At 47.7% G+C, this 24,841-nt stretch overlaps 1 protein-coding gene across 6 annotated transcripts; it reads right to left on the bottom strand.

The window, feature by feature from the left end:
- Nucleotides 1–1,502: 1,502 nt before the first annotated feature.
- On the bottom strand, nucleotides 1,503–22,389 carry LOC133360831 (zinc finger protein ZFP2-like). 6 transcript variants are annotated; one of them, XM_061579716.1, is made up of 7 exons: nucleotides 22,231–22,389; nucleotides 18,050–18,261; nucleotides 17,476–17,634; nucleotides 16,805–16,990; nucleotides 11,607–11,996; nucleotides 9,829–10,679; nucleotides 1,503–6,252 (listed from the first exon to the last, which is right to left on the bottom strand). In XM_061579716.1, exons 2-7 carry the CDS (start codon nucleotides 18,090–18,092, stop codon nucleotides 6,079–6,081), a joined length of 1,803 nt encoding a protein of 600 aa, XP_061435700.1. In that variant the 5' UTR covers nucleotides 18,093–18,261; nucleotides 22,231–22,389; the 3' UTR covers nucleotides 1,503–6,078. The 6 variants fall into 6 exon arrangements, with proteins under 6 accessions (XP_061435700.1, XP_061435701.1, XP_061435696.1 ...); XM_061579717.1 differs by having other exon boundaries at nucleotides 6,105–9,053; XM_061579712.1 differs by lacking the exon at nucleotides 1,503–6,252 and having other exon boundaries at nucleotides 8,887–10,679.
- Between the last annotated feature and the right edge of the window lie 2,452 nt (nucleotides 22,390–24,841).

Below are 24,841 nucleotides of genomic sequence, written 5' to 3'. Positions count from 1 at the left end.
CTCCTTGTAAAAAAAAGGTGTCAGTTTTGTTGCCAGATTAAAGGGCAAAAAAACAATTATCAGTGTAGTGTTTAGTGTAGTGTATATTAGTGTAGTGTATAGTAGTGTAGTGTTTAGTAGTGTGGTGTTTAGTAGTGTAGTGTATAGTAGTGTATTGTAGTGTATAGTAGTGTAGTGTATTGTAGTGTATAGTAGTCTAGTGTATAGTAGTGTATAGTGTAGGGTGTAGTAGTATAGTGTATAATAGTGTAGTGTATAGTAGTGTAGTGTATAGTGTAGTATAGTGTATGGTAGTGTAGTGTATAGTAGTACAGTGTATAGTAGTGTAGTGTATAGTAGTGTATAATAGTGTAGTGTATAGTATTGTAGTGTATAGTAGTATATAGTGTAGGGTATAGTAGTTTAGTGTATAATAGTGTAGTGTATAGTAGTGTAGTGTATAGTGTAGTATAGTGTATCGTAATTTATAGTATAGTGTAGCATAGTATATCATAGTGTAGTGTATAGTAGTGTAGTGTATAGTAGTGTAATATAGTGTAGTGTATACTAATGTATAGTGTAGTGTATAGTAGGGTGTAGTGGTGTAGTGTATGGTATTGTAGTTGTCTATAATAGTGGAGTGTATAGCAGAGTATAGTGGTGTAGTGTATATGAGTTTAGTCTATAATAGTGGAGTGTATAGCAGTGTATAGTGTAGTGTATAGTAGTGTATAGTAGTGTAGTGTATATAGTGTAGTGTAAAATAGTGTATAACTGTTTTTAGTAGTGTATAAACGTTTAGTGTATAGTAGTGTATGTATGATGAACTTCTTTCACGCCGTACAGTAGCCAACCATAGCTAATCGGAGGTGCGAATATATATACTGTATAACCATTTTTTTAAATGAGATTAGGCATTTTATTAGTTGATAAATGTCACAAGCTTCGGATATATTGCCCGCGCGGCTGTATTTTTACATCGCAGATTAACAACGGAAATATTCTTTGAGCAATTTTACACTTGCAAATAACACAAACTTCACAGTACGACAAAGAAATATCCAAGATCATATTTTAACATCCCCCCCCCTCTTAAACTCTTTTACTACAACGAGTAACAACGACAAACAACATCATCTAAAGACCACATTATTTGGATGGTCGCCCAGATACAATAATAATTTTGATTTTATATCCTGCGTCATTTATGCTAAACAGCATCCCGTAGCGCCGTGACATCAATTATATATACGTGGACCAAATGTCATATACACAGCCACCACCACTACTACTACCAAGCAGTTCGAATCTCGGTTAATCCGTGACACTGGGCTAGAGGTTCTTGCGCGATCCATCCGTCCAGATGTCTGGCCTGGACCCCTCAAGGCGCCAATGGGTGGTGCAGTATTAAACCGCTTAGGGGCTGTCCATAATGACGTCACGCGATTTTGGACGATATTTGACCCCCCCCACCGTCACAAAAAGTCAGACCCCCCCTCAAATATGACGTCACAAAGCTCTGCCCCCCCCCCAAATAAAACATGCTTCAAATTGCTTTAAACTATTGTCATTGTAGTGCGTATTTAATGTAGCGCTGCACTCTGATGTTGTAGGAGAATTACGTAAAACGTGTTGTCTATATTTATTTAAAGTTGCGCATTTTGATGTGACGTCATATTTCTCAACCCCCTCCCCCCCCGTCATCACACATCGTCACAAATGTCTGAACCCCCCCCCGCACCCCCTAGGTGCGTGACATCATTTATGGACGGCCCCTTACAGTTTGATCAGGGAGTGCGTCGCTGCTTCCGAGCATCGATTGGGGCATCGTGACTGCCACGGGAAGCCAGAAGACACTATCGGACGTTTCGGCTGTATAGTAGTGCCTAGTGTATAGTAGTATGTAGTAGTTTATAGTAGTGTATGTAATAGTTTATAGTAGTGCAGTGTGTAGTAGTGGAGCATACCTGTCAACCCATAATCAGTCCCCTACCTTATTACAGACCAATTCAGACAATTTTGATCAACCCGTGACCTTATACATCTCAAAGTTCATCCTACAAAGCCCCATCACAAACGGCTGTAACGCCGTATGGTCCTGAAAAGTTAATTTCCCTGTACAAGAACACGTGGTAAGACCGTGTGAGAGTGCAGGACTGGTGGCCCCGCACGTGCTGGAGGTGGCTCCAAAGTGGCTTCGTGGCTATCTGGGGGTGACTGACGTCTACTCTGAAAACGTTGATTTATTTATCTAAATTTAGTGAAGGTATCTGACGTCATTGACTGTGGGCGTGGCTATGTGGGGGTGGCTGACGTCTACTCAGATAAAGTTGTTTTATTTATCTAAATTTAGTGAATGTATCTGGTGTCATTGACTGTGGGAAGCCACGTGAAATAGCATTGGCTAAATAAATAACTTTTTTTGCGGGGGTCACCGTTATGCCTCCTGTAGTGAGCCGCCTTGTTGATGTGACGGTACGCGTTGACGTCATGCGCACGCGGTGGCACGGTTTCGGCCAATCAGAGCTGCTCGTAAAGTAGGGGGGGGGCTGAGCCGCGTGCAACCTCGACCAACCAGCGATGTCCCCTATTGTGAGCTGATTTCGACCTCGACTTGACTTTGTTTAACATTATACGTTTTTTTTGCTTTGCCAATCATGATCAGCTCTTTCTTGTGCAGACCTCAGTGATTTTTGTTAACTTCTTTTTTCAAGTTTAAGTGAATTCGATTCGAAGTTAAACTAATCTGTTAAACTATTTTAGAAACTAAACATTTGTTTTTATTTTACCAGGTAAGGGCCTCACTGAGCTGCGTAGTTCTTTTTTATACACGATTTTATTTAACTCACTGTCTGTTGTTGTCGTATCCTCAAATATTGTAACTCAATTTTAACCCACTTCCCAATGTGGTATCGACTGCAAACTTGGTATACTTATGACAATACTATATTGTCGTAAAAATATATAAAATTTAAACCATCTTTTTTATATGTTATGTTTCGGTTTGGGTCTAATTGTCCACGCTCAACTGACGTTGGCTGTAAATCACCACGGTCCCTTACATTATGGTAAACTTCGGGGCCACTTCCTGGAGTCGTGGAGTTTTGCCATTACGAGTACAGTACATTTCATTAAAGCATGTTAAAAAAAAGTATTTTTAAATATTACTTATTTTCAGAAGCGACCTGGCCATCACAAATGACAGCATTTGTGGCCAAATTATTGACGAAGAGGTATACGTTGGCGTCATGCACATGCGGTGGCGTCAATTTCGGCCAATCAGAGCTGCTCGTAAAGTGGGGGGCTGAGACCATGCCCTCGAGTCCTAGATCAATCAGCTACGACCCATTCGTGAGCGGGTTAAGACCTCGACTTGGCTTTGTTTAACATTACGTTTATTATCCATCAAGTTTTTTTTGGGGTTATATCGCGTGAATATAAGTATGTCATTATACCCGCAACCATCACCCAACAGCCAATCAGTAAGGGGTTTGTCACGTAAAAAATCGTGCCAATTAAATACTAGCACAGCACTATAACCCACTACATTTACAATTCGAGTAGCTGTGACATTTTGCCAGTAATTACAACAGCAACAAGCATCATCAGGTGACAGCCACAGAGTTGTGGGGAAATCCTCCTCCTGTTTCGGTCTTAAATAGAGGGATGGGTGATTATTTTTTCTCTTCTTCTCGGGTGCAATTGTGAACAACGGCCATACGAGTCACGAGTACATCCAGCCGGCGTGATCATTGGGTTTCACTGCAGCTCAAGGACTCGGTCCCTGCAAGGCAATTTGGTGCTTTGTTTCTTGTAGCAATTGGAGAGTTCCGTGGTGGAGGTGTTTCAACGCTGCACACGACCGCGATCCGCAAGCACCCAAAGACTCATAGCAGAATGTGCTCAGGCGTGAGCCACTCGCTCAAGGTTGGGCTCACCAGCTTTTTTTGTTTTTTTAACGGGTGCGACCGGCGTGGATTTCTTACATGATTGATGCACAGCGTTATGGGATGCTATCAAGCAAGAATGACGTGGTTTTATATATATAGGGTGCTTCAAAAAAATGTTAACTTGAGAATTTGCAACACTACCACGAGAAATGTGCCTCCGGGCTCTGGAGACCACCTGGAGAAGATTCCAGTTCATGTGTTAACAGTGATGTCGAACCAGTGGAGACTCGTTGACTTTTTGAAGCTATAAACATACATTTATCATGTTAGTGTATCTTATCCGTTATTTTTCCATCAAAAATGATCGTCCCATGTAAGTTAACAAGTTTTTGAAGCACCCTGCACATAAAATTACAGTACAGTAGACTCCAGATTATCCGCCCTGCGGTTTATCCGATTTGCGGATTAAACCCCGCGCCTGACACTTTGATGTAAATGAATAAACCCGTGGATTTTCCATTAAGAACGTGGCTCCTCCACACCCACCACCGGCGGAAGGGGAGTTTCACAATGAGCCATTCACTTTTTCGCCACTCCACCGCTGCCCCTCCTGGCGAAGGTTGCCTGGCTTTGGTTGACAAGTTGGGGCAGTGTGCTCTGGGTTGTGCAGTAGACCTCGTGGACTCATTTCTTTTGTCGTGTTGTTGTTTGGGTGCTATTTACAAGAGGTTTTTGGACTAGATCACGTAAATATAAATGTGTCGTTAAACTCGCCACCACCCGTCTTGGCCAATTAGTGAGGTTTGTCACGTCAACAAAACCTACCAATTTAGTTACAAATTAAGCACACCGGTGTGTTGGAGAGTTAATACAAAACATCTACAATTCAAATACTAGCTCCGATTGGCCGAAATTGGCACCACCGCGTGCACATATAACGTAAACGCCTTACAGTTACGCCAACAATTGGTAACGTTAAGTCAAAACCCATGGCGGATTAACCGCGCACCTGAGATTTTGACATACATTAAAAACTCATCTATTTTCCCTTACGCTCACATTAGTAATCTAAAAACAGCTATGCATTGTTATTCTTGGAAATATTTATTTCCAAGTCACGGTGCTTAAACTGAACAAATATGTTGTGCCACTTAATTTGATATCCACGTGATCGCACCTACAGTACAGTAGTTGCAATATCTTTACAACAGTGGGCTGAGTTTGATTTATGTTGATTGGCTGTGGCTCTGCTGTCATCCACTTAGTGGGCCGAGTCTTCTGCTGGACGAGAAGAGAAAAGTGTTATGATCACTGAGCACGCGCATCATCGATCGGTCGATCGTTAGTATTCATTCTACATCGAAAGAGTAACAATAGAGTTTGTGCTTTATTTTAGAAAATAGTTATATTTTTGTATTATTCATGATTTTGTATTATCCGCAGCCGTCCTCCCCATCATTAGCGTGCATAATCGAGAGTCTACTGTCTTATTATTAGTATATCTGTGCGAGCCTCCAACCTTCACAGCACTGGATTACGAGGCCAGGTGCATAGCCACCACCGCCCGGCTATCTACACCGAATATATAAAATCCACGGGGAGCGTTTTACAATCGGCGCAAAATACGTACGCACATTGAACGTCTTTCACACCCGTACGTAGCCGACCGTGCTCAATCGATGGTGCTGGGGGTGTTAATCGGAGATAGCTTTGTATGAGACGGTCGTTTTAAATGATATAGGCAGGCCAGTATCCAATAAGGACCTTGGCAGCAGCTAACTCTTGTGGCCGCAGGTTTCGCGCGATGATGGTTTATGCTGCACAAAAAGATCAGCGAGCTGTCGTGGTTAATTTGTGGCAAGAACCTCACGCGTGTGACGTGTGACCTCATTGAATGGTACGTCATCTTAGGCAGGCTGTAGCGGTCGGTTTGAGTTGGGCCACGAGTCAACAGCTGGTGGCCTGCTGGTTCTGCGGCAAATAACACCAGTTTAATGACTTTGAATACATCGACAGCAGCGGTTTTACAATCGGCGAAATTATGGTACCATTGTGTGCGAATCGCCCGTGTTAAATTATGTGACGGGCCAGTATCCAATAAGAACCTTGGGCAGCAGCTAACTCTTCTTGCATGGGCGAATGGGCGGATGCTCTCAGATGTCCTTTGTGGCTGATCTCTTTCTCTCTCTTGTGGGAGACTGCATCGCCGTTAAAATGCAGCAGGACAAATAATGAAATCGCTTGCCTTTGTCACCGCTGCACTCACCACCAGTTTGAAATTTAACTCACAAACAATCAAATGCCACGTTGGTGTGAAGTACCCAAAGCAGAAGACCCCCACCTGGGGTTTTGATCTTCCACGAAGCCGCTCATGGTCCACCGCCTAAACCGCATCCATACAAAACATGGCAGTAGATGCAGATACCTGATGCACAAATGGAAAATTATAAACTCTCTAGTAGTAGTGGTGCGACTGTGGTCACCCAGAACAGAGGCCGTACACAACGTATAACGACGCAATGGCCCCATCCACAAATACGAGGGAGACATCACAGCGATGATGATACACTACTCCGCTTGCTCCTGACGCGGTTGTCTGGGCTTGACCACATGAATGTGAAACTGTAGTCGTTGCTCTGCGGACGTCTAGAACGCTCTTCTGCGGCTGTCTGGAAGGCTCTTCCTTCCGAAATTAGGAATCCTTTAGGAGCTACGCACTTTTACATCATCCAGATTGACAAACTATAAAAAAACTGCTTGTTGTGTTTAGTTTCTTGTCCTTCGCCTGCCCCCCCTGCCCCCCCCCCCGGCACTTCCAATTAGCACGGTTGGCTACATAAGGCGGTGCAAAAGAAGTTCAACTTACACACATACAAACTACTATACACTACACTATACACTACAGACTACACGATTACATACTACTTTCCACTACACTACTATACGTTGTCCTCGTCATCGGCATTCCCTCAGGGTTTGAATATGACGTCCATCAGGTTTAGTGTTGGCTCTTGAGGTGGCAGAGGAGTCCAATTCTGGAACCGCAGATCTTTCGCCATTCAGGGCACCACACAGTCCCGGAATGAAGTGGAATCCGCAGTGCCGGGTTGGTTTCCTTTTCCTTTATTTTTTGGCAGCGATCCACTTCGGCATCGAGACCTTGGGTCTCGGATTCGGGCCGCGGCCTGGTGGTTGCAGCGGCGCCACACTAGGCGGTCGGCAGCCTGCTCCTCCTAGTCTTGAAGGCTGATTTTTCCGTGCTTCAGGGAGGGTATCCTTGAACCGCTTCCTTTGTCGTCCCCTCCTCCGTTGATCATTTGAGAGTTGGGAGAAAAGGATCTGGCGAGGAAGGCGGTTCTCAGGCATGCGGATGCAGCGGCCGGTCCATCGGAGTTGGTTTTTTAGAAGTGTCGCTTCACTGCTGGTGGTGTCAGCTTGGAGGAGGACACTCGCATCGGTGCAGTGATCTTTCCACTCGATCCCCTGGATTTGATGGAGCCAGCGCCGATGAAAGCCGCTCGAGCGTAGTGATGTGGTGCCGGTTGGCTGTCCACATTTCGCTGCAGTTGAGCAGTATTGGGATGACAACAGCGCACCGGTAAACTAGGAGCTTTGTTGTCCTGCAGAGATCTTTGTCATTGAAGGCGACGCTGGCGCACCAGACTCTGTGTTGGATCTCCTCGTTGACGATGGCCGTTTGGGAGAAATGAGGTAAGGGAAAAACACTCCACGTATTCAGGGGCCTCTCCATTGACATAGTCGGGGGGATGTTTGGCTGGTTGGATGGCGGTTGGTGGAGGACCTTGGATTTGGTAATGTTCAGGGTTAAACAAAGTCTCCTATATGCAGAGTTGAATATATCGAGGGTCATCTGGATGTCTTGCGCAGAGTGAGCCACCACTCAAACTGCAGGTCGTGGATGTCCCTCGTGCTCAGCTTCATCTTCGCCCGAAAACGTCCAACGTTGAAGAGCTTCCTGTCCAGACGGTACTGGATGCTGACGCCAGACAGAAGGCGACCGCGGACGGTGACCGTGATATCGATGGTGAATAAGGTGGGGCGGGGGGGGGGGGGGGCGATCACGTGCATGAGGTGGTCGTCCAGCAGTCCTCGAATCCCTTCATTGCCGTTGTAAAGAGAATCTCTCTCCGATCACTAGCATGGACGATGACATAGTCCAGGAAGTGCCATTGCTGCAACCTGGGGTGTTTCCATGTAGTCTTTTGTTGGTCTTTCTGGTGAAAGACTTTGTTTCTTTTGATCCGGCCGTGTTGGGTACACTTGGATAGGCAGAGGATGTCGTTGGCGTTGACTTTTCCCACCCCGTCCATGCCAATGGTTCTGCTCTAGATGCTGTGGTCACATCCAACCTGGGTATTGAAGTCACCCAGGAGTATGACCTCGTCGCTCCTCGGGATGGTGGTGAGGGTGTCATCGAGATCGGAGTAGAACTGCTCCTTGATGCTGTCATCAGTGTTGAGGGTTGGAGCATAGGCACTGATGACGGTTGTGGAGGCGGAGGGTGATCAGCCTTTCATTGACACCCTTGTGTGGGCAGTTCTAGGAGTGCATTGGCAATCTTATTTTTGACTGTGCAGCCAACCCCGTGGATCTGAGGTTCAATATCCATCTTCCCCTTCCAGAAGAAGGTTTAATACCCTCCTTTCCCTCCCCTCAGTTGCCCCTCTCCAGGAAATCGTGTGTCAATGAGAGCAGCGATGTCAATGTTGTGCTTCGCTAACTCTCTGGACACGATGGCCATTCTTCATTCAGGGCAATCATTCTTGATGTTGTCTGTGAGTGTTCTTACTTACCAGGTGTGCAAAATGTATCTTTCTTTTCGTTTTCTTAATGCCCGTTTAGTTTTTATTCTGCAAAAACTAAACGGTGATCACCCTGGGTGCGGTTTCCCAGCCAGGAAATGTGGAGTAGCCTATGTCAAGGTCACCTTTTCTAGCTCCTTCCCCCATGTGAGAGTGACCAGAGGGCATCCTAAAGAGTATTGCTCACCCGCCGATGTTACTGCCAAAGGACACCCCTATCCCAGTGGAGGGTTTCCAACGACCATATCACATCCACCGCATGCATGTAGAGTCTTGACCGAGGGCTTCCAGGTTCACGGCCCCGGCCCCACTTTCGGCGATCGTCCATCGCCGCAGGACTTTTCACGAACCTGATGAGAACCTGCGCGTGGATTTACGTGGGGACCCCGGTGCGCATGGGGTGGGGGGGGGGGGGATTCACACAATCTTGACAGGTTAGTGGCTGGATCCAGTGGTGACAACTGGAGCCACTTTGCCACTTTTCCCACTGCAGCCGTCGTTTGACCTTGCCGCCATGGATGACGCTACCAGGAGCACGAGGCTACCAAGAGCACGAGGCTCCTGACGGCTCTGCTCTTGGGATCATTGAAACAAGCAGACCTCTCCACCACAATACACTACTATACTACATTGAGAACTAATTTCTTTCGAACTGCTCGTTGGTTGTCGTTGCGTTTAGTTTTATGTTCTTCCACCACCTCCAATTAGTACGGCTTGCTACATACGTTACGGTGCACATGCACGCACACGTACGTATGAAAAAAAAAGCGTGACATTCTCCCCTCCACCCAACTTCAGTCGACAGCCATGTAGCCTCCCCCCACCCTCTTCTTTTTCCCCTGCCGCCCCCGGCCACTTGAGTGGGTCGCCATGTGCCGCCTGAGCACCTTTGAGTGGGTGAAGCTTTTGCCACAGACGGCGCAGGCGTGCGGCCTCTCGCCACTGTGGATGAGCACGTGGCTCTTGAGGTACGAGGGGTCGGCGTAGCACTTGGCGCACACGGGGCAGCGGTGGGGCCGCTCGCCCGTGTGTGTGAGCATGTGGCTCTTAAGGATGGACGACTGCGTGAAGCCGTTGCCGCACACGGGGCAGCGGTGGGGCCTCTCGCCCGTGTGCGTGCGCATGTGCACCCTCACCTTGGACGGGCAGATGAAGCGCTTGCCGCAGACGGCGCACGGGTGGGGCTTGTCGCCCGTGTGCGTGCGCATGTGGCTCTTGAGGTAGGAGGACTGCGTGAAGCCGTGGCCGCACACGGCGCAGCGGTGGGGCCGCTCGCCCGTGTGCGTGAGCATGTGGCTCTTAAGGACGGACGACTGAGTGAAGCCGTTGCTGCACACGGGGCACACGTGGGGCCGCTCGCCCGTGTGCGTGCGCATGTGGATCCTGAGCTTCGAGGGACAGATGAACCCCTTGCCGCACAGGCGGCAGCCGTTGGGCTTCTCGCCCGTGTGAGTCATCATGTGAATCTTGAGGTGGGGCGTCTGGGTGAAGGCCTTGCCACATATGGCGCACACGTGGGGCTTCTCGCCCGTGTGCGTCATCACGTGAATCTTGAGGTGCGCTGCGCGGACGAAGCCCTTGCCGCACGTAGGGCAAACGTGCGGAGGCCCTGCACCAGATGCCCTCTCGCACGCCGGGCACCTGCGCCCGTGGTGGCTGTGGCCGGGCTTCTCGACGCGAGCCTTCCGGTGATCGTCCGGGCGCGAGGCGCCGCCTGCCGCATCCTCTCCGCAGTCACGGCACCGGAAGGACCGCGGGCGGGCGGCCATCGGTGCGGCCGTCGGAGCTTCCGGCCCCGACGGCCCTTCGTTCGCGATGACGGTCCGTGGAGGTTCGTCGTCGTCGTCGCCGCCGAGCGGGTGCTGCTCCGTTCGCAATGGGCGGAGGTCGCGACGCAGACTCTGGAAGCCGGGAGGCCGGAAGCCGAGCGCAGCACTGAGATTCTCCCCCCTGCTAAATGCGCCGGGGCATCTTCTCACAGCTATCCCTGCAAGAGACAGAGGTTGGGGGGGGAGGGGGATGCCGACATTGGTTGGGTCTTATGGTATGGACTGTAAGTAAAACTCGACAATTTTTTGTTATATATGACCAGGTAAAGGCCCCACTGATCAGCTCTTTTTTCAGAAGCAACAGCTCAACGAAGTGGCTGACATCATCATCATCACGTGGGAATTTGTAGCAGCCAAATACTCTGAACGTGTGTTTCTACAGACTCAGGAGACCCACCCAGACCCATAGAGACCCATACTCAGAGCCCTAGAGACTCCCAGAGATCCAGAAACTCGTGCAGAACCATAGAGACCCATACAGATTCACTCATCGAGACCCATACTAAAACTAAACTAATTATTACTAAGTAATGCCCCAAACTTAATTGTGCAACTCTTTTTTTCAGAAGTGACCTGGTCATCACAAATGATAGCTAATCGAAGTGCCTTGGTCACGTGGAAATTCATAGCAGGAGCCAAATACTCAAAATGTTTCTAAATGTAGAGGGAAAAACTGGCGGAACCCAGAGAAAAATCAACGTCACCACGGAGAGACAGACACGGGCATACAGACATCCAAATATACAGCAGGCATCAGGGTCAAACCCACAACCTCCTGTATACCAGGCGAGGTAGTTAACATATCCTGGCCACTGTGGCGCCCAACTGCATAATTCACATCGACACATCCAGGATCTCAATGCGCGATCCGAATACTCACACACATCAAAACGCAGTGTCGACAGGCAGACTGTGGAGACAATACAGAGACTAGAGGGATAGACACTAGACAGAGCAGGGCTGGTGGCTCCCTCCCTCCCTTCCTCTCCATCTCCCTTCCTCCCTCCCTCCCTCCCGCCCCTCCCTCCTCCGTGTCCTTCCTCCGTGTCCCTCCCCCCCCTCCCTCCCCTTCTCCCCAACCTCACCTTTATCATCATTGTCGTCCTCCTCCACCTCCACCTCGATCTCCGCCACATCCACCGAAGCCGCCGGTCGTTCTGCCCACCGCCGCGAGCCCCACAGCTCTGCGGGCTTCACGCTGGGACCTCCTCCTGCTCCTCCTCCATTATCAGAGCGACGACTGAGAACCATCTCCCATCCGGCGCCGGCGTGCGTGTCCACCTTTACGATGCGAAGATCGCGGCGTCGTGGGACGACGTGCAGTTCCTCGCTCTTGATCGCGCCTCCTCCCTTTCCACCTCCCCCCGCTCTTCCTCCTCTGTCGTCGTAGGAGCCGGTTTGATCGTCGACAATTTCGTCCTTTCGCTCCGCTTTGACGTCCTCCTCTTTGATGCGAACGTCGAAGGTCCCTCGAGCTGCGACGGGGGTAGGAGGGGGGGAGGAGAGATGATGGAGATGACCATGGATATGACGACGCTGGTCTCATCGAGGAGAGGAAAAATCACCGCCGTCGTCATAGCGCGCACAAACTCCTCCCCCCAGGGTCGTCCGTCTTGGCAGCAGCCGTGGGGGCATTGGCGGCGGATTTTGGCGAGCCGTCGAACAAAGACGGTCACCGCATCGCGTGGCGCTTTCTGATGCAATTCTTCTGCGGTCGTCAATATTCGGAAGCCACAAACTCATTTCTTTATAACTGCTTCTTGGTGTTGTGTTTAGTCCTAACCCCCCCCCCCCCCCATGGCACCTCCGATTAGCATGGGTGGCTACACATGGTGGTATGAAAGAGAAGTTCACACGTACGGACATACATGATGACTATGATTATACATGTATGTTTGAGCTCAACACAAACATACTTAACAAACATGGGGAACTGATGCTGCTCATGAAGAATGACGATCAGAGATACAGGCAGCAGCAGGAGCGGCAGTAGCATCGTTACGTTTAATATTTCCGCAAAAAACCTTGCCTGAAAATGTTGACGTTGAAAGTCAAACCTTCCCCTCTTGAATCACAACTTCCAGTCTTTCAACCCTTTCCCGTTCCGATAGCGTACGTGTAAGTCATCAAAACAAAATGGAAGAAAAGGTAAAACAAAATAACATTCATCGGAAACCGAGGCTCACCCCCACAAGGCGCAGGATGGTTGTGTGTGCTGCAGTGTGGCATCTGTGGCGCGGTACAGTTTGTGGCATGGTACAGTTTGTTGCACGGTACAGTTTGTGGAGCGGTACAGTTTGTGGCGCGGTACAGTTTGTGGCACGGTACATTTTGTGGAGCGGTACAGTTTGTGGCGCGGTACAGTTTGTGGTACGGTACAGTTTGTGGAGCGGTACAGTTTGTGGAGCGGTACAGTTTGTGGAGCGGTACAGTTTGTGGAACGGTACAGTTTGTGGAGCGGTACAGTTTGTGGAGCGGTACAGTTTGTGGCGCGGTACAGTTTGTGGCGCGGTACAGTTTGTGGAGCGGTACAGTTTGTGGCGCGGTGCAGTTTGTGGTGCAGTACAGTTTGTCGAGCGGTACAGTTTGTGGAGCGGTACAGTTTGTCGAGCGGTACAGTTTGTCGAGCGGTACAGTTTGTCGAGCGGTACAGTTTGTGGCGCGGTACAGTCTGTGGCGCGGTACAGTCTGTGAAGCGGTACAGTTTTTGGCGCAGTACAGTCTGTGGCACGGTAGAGTTTGTGGCGCCAGCTACCATAGAGAGTGGCGATGGTCATGCCGCTACAGTTCTCTGTGGTGAGTAACGACCTCTTTATGAAACACAATGGCGCTGCTGCCACTACTATGCCTCACTGCAATAAAATTAATGTTGAGCCGCTCCCACATTCCGAGATTCAGCCGCGAACGGGACACCACCCACCCTGCAACTTGTAGACGTCCTGGGCATGCTAAAAGGGGCTAAGAAGCCTGCTGTCAAATCACCCAGGATCAGAATCAAAATGGTTTTTATACTGTAGTAATCCGATGAGCAACAACAACCGCCTATTCGCCACTAAGTGGCGGTGACATAACCACAGCACTTGTGCCAGGCTATGTGCACGTTAAGGCCATGTGAAGTCTTGAATGCCCGCTGGCAGGAGGATACGGGACAGACCCAGGTGCCATGAGTTGACAGATGACTGGCCGATGCACCACCTGTGCCCTCTAGTTTGCCAACTTTCTGTGTTTAAGCCGCCCGGCGCTGCGATCATTGTTGTGAGCATCGCTTCTCTGCCCTCCATTGTTAATGGAGAGCCACTACCTCCAACTGCCCAGCATCATCCTTCACGAGCCTCCTCCGCAGAGGCCGATCTTGATACTGCAGGTAACAGTCATTGGCAGGTCCAATCAGCTCTACATCCTCTCGTGCCACATCATTCCACCAATGGGACTGTGCCCAGATCTTTCAAGGATTCGTGAGCTCCTCACACAATGCAGCCTGGTTAAACCCAAGACTGATCATAGGCAGGACAGCCAGCATATCTCTAACTGGCATATATGTTCCATTAAGGGGGTCCACGTTTCGCAAGCATAGAGAAGGGAGGGATTGACCGTGGTCGAGAAGACTTGAAGCTTTGTGTGGAGCTACACCGTGTTACGCAGCCGATGAAAAGACAATACCGTTCGACGAATTCGGAGTGAGACTTCTGATGTCAAACCGGCGCTGGTCATAAGCACACCACCCTGATACAGAAACTTTTCCACTCTCTCCACAACTCCCCCACTAATAGGGGTTGAGAGGATGGAGTGCTCAATGATACAAAATACCCAGGCAGGTGCTTAGTTTTTGTGGGGCTGATGGTAAGGCCCCACCTCTTAGTGGCACGCTCCAGATTCAGCAGCAGCATCTCCAACTCCTTCTCTGAAACTTTTCCACTCTCTCCACAACTCCCCCACTAATAGGGGTTGAGGGGATGGAGTGCTCAATGATACAAAATACCCAGGCAGGTGCTTAGTTTTTGTGGGGCTGATGGTAAGGCCCCACCTCTTAGTGGCACACTCCAGATTCAGCAGCAGCGTCTCCAACTCCTTCTCTGAGTGAGCAGAAATCTCCAGGTCATCAGCATACATAAAATGGTTGATCAATAGGGAGCCATCCCTTGACTGCACCCAAGCATCGATCAACCACCTTCCATTGTATCTGTACCAGATGGAGATTTTTACCGGTACAGCCATGGAAAGCTTCTTGGACTACATGGTCAAAAAATGTTAAATAATGTAGGAGCCAGAGGTCAATAAAGCAAAGATGTAGGTCTTGTTAGAATTCCCTACAGCTCTGCTGTAGCAGATGGACAGACAATACGGCATCCGTGCATGACCGCCCTGGTCTAAAACCACATTGGGGCTCCGCAAGCCTCTCCTCTGCATCCTTGGCAAGGCGATGTTGAATAATCCTTGCCAGGATCTTTCCCGGCACAATGAGGGAGATGCCCCTGTAGTTGTTCCAGTCTGTGTGGTCCCCCTTCTTCAAGAGGGGGACCACCAGGGCATCCTTCCAATCCTGCGGAACCCGTCCAGTGATCCATACAGTCATTATGTCATATAGGGCAGTCTACACACAAACTCCACCCTCCCTCACCAGATCGATTGGGGGATCATCTCTGCCCGGCACTTTTCCTGGTCGCAGACTCTGGATCAACTTCCATACTTCCTCAACAGATGGTACCTCAGCCAGCCACTCACAGGTGGTGACTACTTCCAATATTTGAGGGACAGCAGCCTCAGCAGGGTCATCCCCCTTTTGCCCCATGATGTTTTCTGGGCTGAGGGATTTCTGCTCCCCCAAGATCTCACATAAATGTTCAGCAAACCTGCAAACCTGTTCCAGCGGGTCAGAGATAAGATCACATTTCTTTTCCCGAAGGATGGTAATACTGTAGGTGTGGCACTGCAAATTACATTTTTGATGAGATTAAAGAGTGATATGTGATCATGGGCATTTGAGGCAAATTCCATCTCCTTAGCAACTCGCAACCACCACTCATCCTGGCAGTGCCGCACAGCTCTCCGAACCTCTGAGCGAAGGCTGCGGTACGCCTCCTCATTCACCAACGTGGGATGCTGTAGATGGTGGGAGTGGACCTGTCACTTGTTCTCCTCCATCAGCCAGGGAAAGTCTGGGCTGCATTCCCAAAGCAGCCATTGCAGTTGCATGAGCCACAGTCCTAACCCTCGCTCATTCCCTTGTCATCAGGAGGAAGGGGGTGGAACGATGCCAACCCCAGCTGCAAGCGATGATGAAATTCTTGCAACTTTCATCAGCTCGCTGAGACCATGCCACTGTGGGTTTGAATGGGGTCCTTGATGTACACCCACCACCAGAGTGGAAGAATAGCAGGTGCATCTTACAGATGACAAGCCGATGGTCAGAGGGCAAATCAGGTCCACGGTAGGTCCTGGTGTCAAGGACATGGGCCCCCATCCGCTGTTCCGTCACTAGCAGCAGATGTTCTTGCTTGGACCCGGCATGCATCCATGATGTTGTGTGGATGCGTCAATGATGGAACAGCGTGTTGGTAATTACAAGCAGATGGGCTGCAGAAAAATCTGGCAGCCTCCTACCGTTGTTATTGAGCTGATCTGGATATTTTTCACAGACGTCCAGTAGGGGTACGCGGGTCAGAAAGTTACAGCAACAAATTATATTAAAAACACGATAGGAGTGCAGGGTATAGGGAAGGTAAGCAGGAAAAGTCCACCGAGGTATTAGCGTATTTTTCAGAAGCAACCTGACCACAAATGATAGCTGAAAGAAGTGGGCTTATCGCCATCACGTTTAAATTCATAGCAGCAACCAAAAACTCTAAACGCGTGACGTTCATTCTAAATGTGGAGGGAAAACCGTAGGACCCGGAGAAAAATCCACGTGACCACGGGGCGAGAGAGACGCGCAAACTGTGGGTCTCTGGTTCTATAGAAGTATGGGTCTATGGTTCTATATGGTTCTATATGAGTATGGGTCTCTCTGGATCTATAGGAGTATGGGTCTCTAATGAGTGTAGAATCAACGTGCTACTATACATTTCCACATGATGATGATGATGATGATATCAGCCCACTTTGTTGGGCTATCACTTGTGATGGCTACACAGCTCAGTGGGGCCTTACCTGGTCACGTAAACATCGTTAATAGTTTAAGAGTTTAGTTTGTGATGGCCAGGCTGCTTCTGATGAAGAACTACACAACTAAGTGAGGCCTTACCTGGAAAAAAAAAATGAAAATAAAGATTTAGCTTAGAGTCACCTGCGATGCCACAGACCCATAACATCCCCACAGCGGCAGTCTCTGGCGAACCGGCGGCATAGCGACCCCAGGCGTGGTCAAGGCAGCCGCCTGTCCCTTGCCTGGGCCATGGCCCAGAACGACGGCGACGGGACGAGCAAGGGGACGAGGGTGAGGGCACGACCGGAACCGGAACGCCACCATAGCCTTGCGCACACGCACACACACGCACGCACGCACACAATTACAGGGGGTCCCCCTCCCTATCGAGCTCAAACAGTCTGTTGGGGCAAGTGCTATTACTATTACTTACTGTTTTAGTAAGTAATACTAACTCATAGAGATCCGAACTTGTAAAGAACCATAGAGATCTACTCATATAGAACCAGAGACCCATGCTCATACCGAACCATCGACACCCATATTCATGCAGAGCCATAGAGACCCATACTTATATAGAAACATAGAGAACTACAGAGACTCATAGAAACTCACCCACAGAGACCGATAGAGACCCCCAGAGAACCAGAGACTTATATAGACCCACAGTGAACCACAGAGACCCAAAGACCCACAGAGACCCATTCTCATCGAGACCCACAGAGATTCAGAGACTTATATACAACCATAAAAGACCCACAGAGACTCATTCTCATAGAGTCCCACAAAGATCCAGAGACTTAAGCACTCACTTTTGTCGTCGTCGTCCTCCTCCTGTCTCTCCACCTTCACCTGCACGCACGTCTCACTCCAGCGCCTCTCAACATCTCCTCCGCTCACCGACGGCTCCGTTGGACGAACGGCGGCCACCTCCTCCTCCACCTCCTCCTTCTGCTCCTGCTCAACGTCACCTGCGCGGAGTGAAATTCAGCACAGCAGAGAGAGAGACTCAGGCTGCTGCTGCTGATGATGATCTCTCTCGCTGTAGACCAAATCAAGCCTCCAGTAAACCACGTGGCTTCTGTGTACGCAGTGTTAAGTCTATGGCGCAGTGTTGAGTTTGTGGGTAGTGTTGAGTCTGGGGGCAGTGCTGAGTCAATGGCAGTACTGAGTCTATGGCAGTGCTGAGTCTATGGTGGCAGTGCTGAGTCTATGGTGGCAGTGCTGAGTCTATGGGTAGCAGTGCTGAGTCTATGGCAGTGCTGAGTCTATGGCAGTGCTGAGTCCATGGTAGTGCTGAGTCTATGGGCAGTGCTGAGTCTATGGCAGTGTTGAGTCTATGGCAGTGCTGAGTCTATGGCAGTGCTGAGTCTATGGAGTCCTCACCCCCAGCAGCGTCTCCGCTCCGTGTGTCCCCTCTGTGTGACATCTCACGGCCCTCGCGGTCTCCTGCAGCTCCGCGCCACCGGACGGCGATGGAGACTCTTCCTACTCCTCCTCTTCACACGATGATGGTGGTTGAGCAGCTTCCTTGTTCACCTCGGCTCCCGTGAACTCAAGACGCCGGCCATCGTGGTCGCCGTCGACTGGATAGAGATCTTTTGGAGAAAAAAAAGTTTAAGAAAAGTTAATTCTAAAAAAGTTAAAAAAAGAAAAGTAAACACAAGTCTAAAGAAAGTAAAATAAGAAAAAAGTCTACATTTTTTAAAAAGAAAGTCTAAAAAGGTTAAAAAGGTAAAAAGAAAGTAAAAAAATGTGAACAAAAAGTCTAAATAAAGTTGTGCAGATTCATCAATGTGGAGACCGCTGCTTCCCAGCTCCTTCTCTCTCCCTGCTCATGGCCTCATTTCGATTCAAAACCGTTGATTTATTTTTGTCCCACCAGCAGTGAGCCCCCCACCCCCGGCTGAGCTGCGTAGTCACTCTTTGTTCTTTGGAAAGCAAACTCCGGCCATCGCTCGTAACGATAGCCCGACGAAGTGGGCTTCATCGTCGTCATCGTAACCATGTTTATGTGACCAGGCAAGGCCCTACTGAGAGTGTAGATCTTCAGAAGTGACCTGGCCATCACAAACAAAACTCTTCAACTATTAACTACTAGCTTTTTTTGCCTGTTCAAGGACGGGTGTATATTGCAGTAAATCTGAAATATTCAATAGAAAAATTGTTCAGCTCATGATTATTAATGAGGGGGGGGGGGGGGTTGCCCCATGTGGAGTGACGTCACACGCTAATGGTTATTGTGGAGGGGTGCAGCATGTGGAGTGACGTCACCCGCTCATGATTATTAATGAGGGGAAGGGTGCGGCATGTGGAGTGCGCGACCTCCTTGTGCGTTAATGTAAAATTCCACGCAGGCATAAATATTAATAAAGGGGGGGGGGTTCTTTTGCAGTGACATCACGCACGGATGTAGCACTGTGCTGCGTATAAAAAATTTCTGTAAAGAAATGTCATATTTGAAGCGACTTTGCATAATAAATAATTTAATTCATCTCGACCTTCCTCTGCGTTAGTGTAAAAATCCACCCAATCATGAATATTAATGAAGGGGGGTGGACCTCATGTGGAGTGACGTCACGCGGGGGACACATTCTTGGCTCATTATATTAACTATGTTTATGTGACCAGGTAAGGCCCCACTGAGAGTGTATATATTTTTAGAAGTGACCTGGCCATCACAAGTAATAGCCCAACGAAGTGGGCTGTCATCATCATCATGTGGAAATATATAGCACCCACATTGATGGTACACTCATTAGAGACCATTACTCATGTAGAACCAGATAGACCCATACTCATATAGAACCATAGACCCATACTCATATATCATCATCGTGTGGAAATGGATAGCAGCCAATTTAATGCTACACTCATTAGAGACCCATACTCATAAAGACCCATAGAAACCCATACAGAACTATTGAGACTCATACTCATAGAACCTTAGATACCCACTCATATAGACCCATTAGAAACCCACTCATATAGGACCATAGAGACCATAGTCATATAGAGCTACAGAGAGCCATACTCATATTAGAAGCGTAGAGACCCAAAATAACCCATATCTATCGATACCTATATTAAAACGAAACTATTTTTATTTCACCAGGTAATACCCACAGAGCTATGCTGTTATTGTTTTCAAAAGCGACCCTGACCACCACAAATGACAGCCCAACAAAGTGGACTGATATCATCGTCGTGTGGAAATGTATAGCAGCAGCAGCAACATCCAAATAACTCTCTAAACGCGTGGTGACGTTCATTCTAAATGTGGAGGGGAAAATCCGGAGGACCCGGAGAAAAATCCACGCGACCACGGGGAGAGACGCAGACTCCAAACATACAGCAGGCGTCAGGTTCGGGATCGAATCCACGACCTCCTGCATACCAGGAGAGGTAGTTAACATCTCCCAGCCACAAAAAAATCAGCAGACTCCCTGCTGGATCTCCTCACTGTTTCGAAGAACAAATGTGACCCAAGGTCTTCGCTCATGTACAAGCATCACATTCCTTCATGTCATACAAATACAGGAGGGAAGGGCCTTTGCTATTGATGCCCCCAGGATCTGGAATGCTATCGCCAATAAACTGCAATTTGGATCACTACCTGTGAGATCTTCACTCAAAACTGCTCTAGAGGAGCTGTACACCCCTAGCTGCCACTGCTATTCATAGTGGCCTGAAATCAAATGTATCACTCCGGATGACCGCTGCAAGGTATGATCTTGAGTTTTTGTTATAGTGTGCTGATCTTTAAATGTGCATTGAACATTTTTGATACTCCTACTGATACTCCTGCTGTTATGGAGTGACTCATGCTGCCAGCTATGGCTGCAAAGTTTGATCGTACATGTTATGTATATCGTTTATTGTTAAATTTGAATCACAGTTCCTATGATCACTATTACATTGCTTTTACAGATAGTCCCCGAGTCATGATGGTCCGACTTACGATATTTCGATCTTACGATGGCGATACGACAAAATTGTAAAATATTTTAAATTTCGCGCGGCAGGCAAACGCAGCAGCGTACGAGGTACGATGTAGTACGTTGGGACGCTGCCGGGATGTACGCATCTCCCGCCCAAGCTAATGTAGCCATCAACAACCTAACATCGTTCAAGTATGCAGACGACAGACATAATCTTGGTGAGTACAGTACAATATGATACGTTACGTTCAATGCATGTTCAAAGTTTTTTTTTTATAGCGGATAGGATTGTTTCCTGAAAAAACTTTCTATTAAATTGCAATTCATATGGTTAGGCTAAGAATTTACCTTGTTTTTTTACTTTACATTTTACTGTGCAATACAGTATTGTAATTAATACAGTATATAGTTTATACAGTACGGTACTGTAAATTGCTCCGTTTTGATAAATTATCACCATTCTTTAAGACTCCTGGGTAGGCTAAGCCATATTCGACTTACGATATCTTTGACTTACGATGGGGTCGTCGTAACGCATCTCCATCGTAAATAGACGACTACCTGTATAGGTTTATTTTGGTGATTTTGAAAACTTTTGGTTTAGCCATGTTTGTTGAAGTACAGAGTTAGCCTGAACACTTTACTCTAAATTGTCTTATGGTTGTTATATTGTTTGACTTGCATCCCACTGGGATTTTTGCACACAGCATTGATATGCGGTGCTTTTTCTGGAAGATTTTGATGTTTTTTTTCCTGGATTTTCTGTTGCGAGTAGTCACTTTAAGATGTTCTTTGTTCATGTTTTTGTTTGTTGCGGTTGCACCCGAGTCAAGAGCCACATGGCTCACAGGGTTATACCTAATACATGGAACTGAAATGAAACTGAACCGTGGCATTAGGTTCCGTATGGAACCCACGACCTCCTACATACTAGGAGAGGTAGTTAACATCTCCATAGCCACCGCTGCGTTAGATTGAGGATCGACCCCACGACCTCCTGCATACCAGGAGAGGTAGTTAACATCTCCCAAGCCACAGTGGCACCCTACAGCATACACACAGTGCGATTCTACTGCACAGTACCTATGGTGCGTATGAACTTCAACATATACGCTACACTACTATACACTACATACTCTACACTACAATATTATACACTATACTATACACTACACACACTATTATACACCACACTATATACTACACTATTATACACTGCACTATAAACTACACTATATACACTACATTATACACACTACACTATATAAACTACACTATACACTACACTACAATGAGAACTGACAACTGTTTGTTGCTGTTGATATATCGATGTGTCGTTGTTGTGTCGTGTATTGTTGTTGTGTCGTTTGTTGTTGGTGTTGTTGTGTCGTTTGTTGTCATCCCCCCCCACCCATCAACGCACTTTCGACGAGCTACGGGCTGGCCAGCGTACGAAGTTCACACCCACACACCACACGTACACACTACATACACACACAACATACAACACACCCACACACAACATACAACACACGTACACGCAACATACAACACACCCACATACATCATACAACACACCCACACACAACATACAACACACGTACACGCAACACGCGTGCAACATACGTAGCATCACCATGCATCGCCGTAACCACCAGCGGCTTTGCAGGCACCTCCGTGCGGGAGACGGAGCCGATTGTGGTGATGATGGTGACAATAAAAAGAAGAATAAAGATGAATTGCCGAAAGAACCGAAGAGTAAAAATGATGGAAGTGTAAAATATAAAAAATATATAAACACAAGTCCAAAGGACGGCTAAATGCGGGCCAAGACGCGGCGCTGAGGATTTGGAGGAGGAAGCGGCCCATCACCCCCCCCCCCCCATCTTCTATTTAAGCTCAAAAACACGTAAGGCTTTCGCAGCCAATATCATCCATAATACAAATCTGGCTGTCCACCTGATGAAGCTAGTTATAATTAGTGGCGAAACGGCGTACTCGGATTGTAAATGATGTGGCTTTGCTCTTCAACACACCGGTGTGCTGTACTAGTATACTACACTATACACTAATATACACTACACTATGCTATACACACACTACACTATATACTACACTATATACTACACTATGCTATACACTACGCACTACACACACTACACTATATACTACACTATACTACACACTAGTGCTGTACTAGTAAACTACACTATACACTACTATACACTACACTATACACCACACTATACACTATCTATACACTACGCACTACACACACTACATTATATACTACACTATACACTACACACTAGTGCTGTACTAGTGTAGAACTCGTACTAACGCGACAGCTTCTTTGTCTTTCTCGTTTCTTTATTAACGCATATAGTTCACATCTCCTCCGACAGAATCACTCAATGTTCCTCCATACTCTTCAACGCACAACTCCCCATCAACCTCACTCAATGTCCCTCCGTTCGCTCGCTCCGCCCCGCTGCTTTGCTCTCTCTCTCCACCAAGGTCCGTTACTCCGCTTCTACCCTACGCTGTACTCGCTCCGTCCTTGCTACTCTATCCGTACTCTCTCTATCCACTGCTACCGTATACCGTATTCTCTTTGTCCACTGCTATCTTATACTATACACTCTTGTCCACTGCTACCTTATACTATACACTCTTGTCCCAGGCACCAACTCCAACTCCCGTTTCTCCATACGCTCTCTGTCTTTATCCCCGAACCAATTAGCCCCAATTAATTATGTCATCTCCCGCTTCGCTACTCGCCCCCCCGGCCCCCAGTGTCACACGATGTTGTTGTTCTAGACACCCCGGCGCCCCTCTCAGACACTCACACCTCTCGACCAATCACCGGCCTGCGTCCTCGATTACCCCGAACACCTGCAGGTCTCCCTTAATTACCGTACCACCTTAATTGGCACAATAACAACAGTATGGCGCCCAGCTGGCTGTGTCCCCGTTTGCCCTCACTGTCTCCCCGCGTGTCCGTATCACAACCCAATGCGTGACGCGTGTTTTCTCAAGTCCTACACTAGTAACGAATTGGCACGTTCTGTTTACGTGACAAACCTTACTAATTGGCTGTGTCGGGTGGTGGCAGGTTTAACGACACTTTTAAATATTTACGTGATCCAACCCCAAAAAACCTCTATTATGACGAAAAACTTAACATTAAACTGTTGATTATTTACGACTCGTTCAACATGTAGGCTTTTGCGACCAACATCATCCACAATATAGGTTTCTTTTTTGTGTTAGATCGCGTAACCCACCACCACCCGACACAGCCAATTAGTAAGGTTTGTCACGTAAACAGAACGTGCCAATTCGTTACTAGTACAGCACTAGTGTGTAGTGTAGTGTATAGTAGTGTATAGTGTAGTGTATAGTAGTGTATAGTGTAGTTTATAGTGTAGTGTATAGTGTAATATACTAGTCCAGCACACCGGTGTGTTGGAGAGCAAAGAAACAAACATTAACAATCCGAGTACGACGTTTTGCCAGTAATTACAACTAGCTTCATCAGGCGACAGCCATATTTGTGGAGACATCCTCCTGTTATTATTTACTACTAGTTCATAAAGGGCTGTCTTGGCCAGGCACACGTTCGCAACATGATATAATAATTAACTTGATATTATTTTTTGCTCTCTTTTTTTAAAATCTACGATCAGTGAACACCGAACGCCTTTTGACATTCTCTGGTCTGACACTGGTAGTGAGGATAGCCCCGAAAGAAGGCTGCCATCTATGGTGTTGGCCAATCATTTTCAAAGACAATGCCATAGATTATAATCAGAGCCATGGTTAATCTTCTTGGTTCTTTCGGTAAAGTCCTCTTGATATGCAAATTATTTTGTCAAGGCGCTCTTCCCCCTCCAACCCAGCTTAAATATACGCTCCAAGCCTGGGGTGTTTCATTCAGACACTGTCTTCCCGACAGACCTGTTCTTCACCTGAGGACAGCTGCTTGCGTTGTGGCCGAAACGTCGTGAGAATGATTTTATGTTTTATTTTTATTATTTTATTATTTCCCTTCTACGTGACTTTACCGAAAGAACCAAGAAGACACATTTCAGCTGTCTACGTTGTCGGGAAGTGCCCTAGAGGGACACATAGATTGAGGTATTTTTTCACGTAGAAGATATTTTTTTTATCCTGTTGTGTGTGCCCTAAAATCTATCCGCGTACCAAATTGCAGCTGTCTACCTTGTCGGGAAGT

Source organism: Lethenteron reissneri, chromosome 69, assembly GCF_015708825.2.
Source record: "Lethenteron reissneri isolate LAM-NWPU_2019-01 chromosome 69, ASM1570882v1, whole genome shotgun sequence".
Taxonomy (NCBI): domain Eukaryota; kingdom Metazoa; phylum Chordata; class Hyperoartia; order Petromyzontiformes; family Petromyzontidae; genus Lethenteron; species Lethenteron reissneri.
The sequence above is the reverse complement of the archived record's forward strand: the minus strand, read 5'-3'. Positions and strand labels throughout refer to the sequence as shown.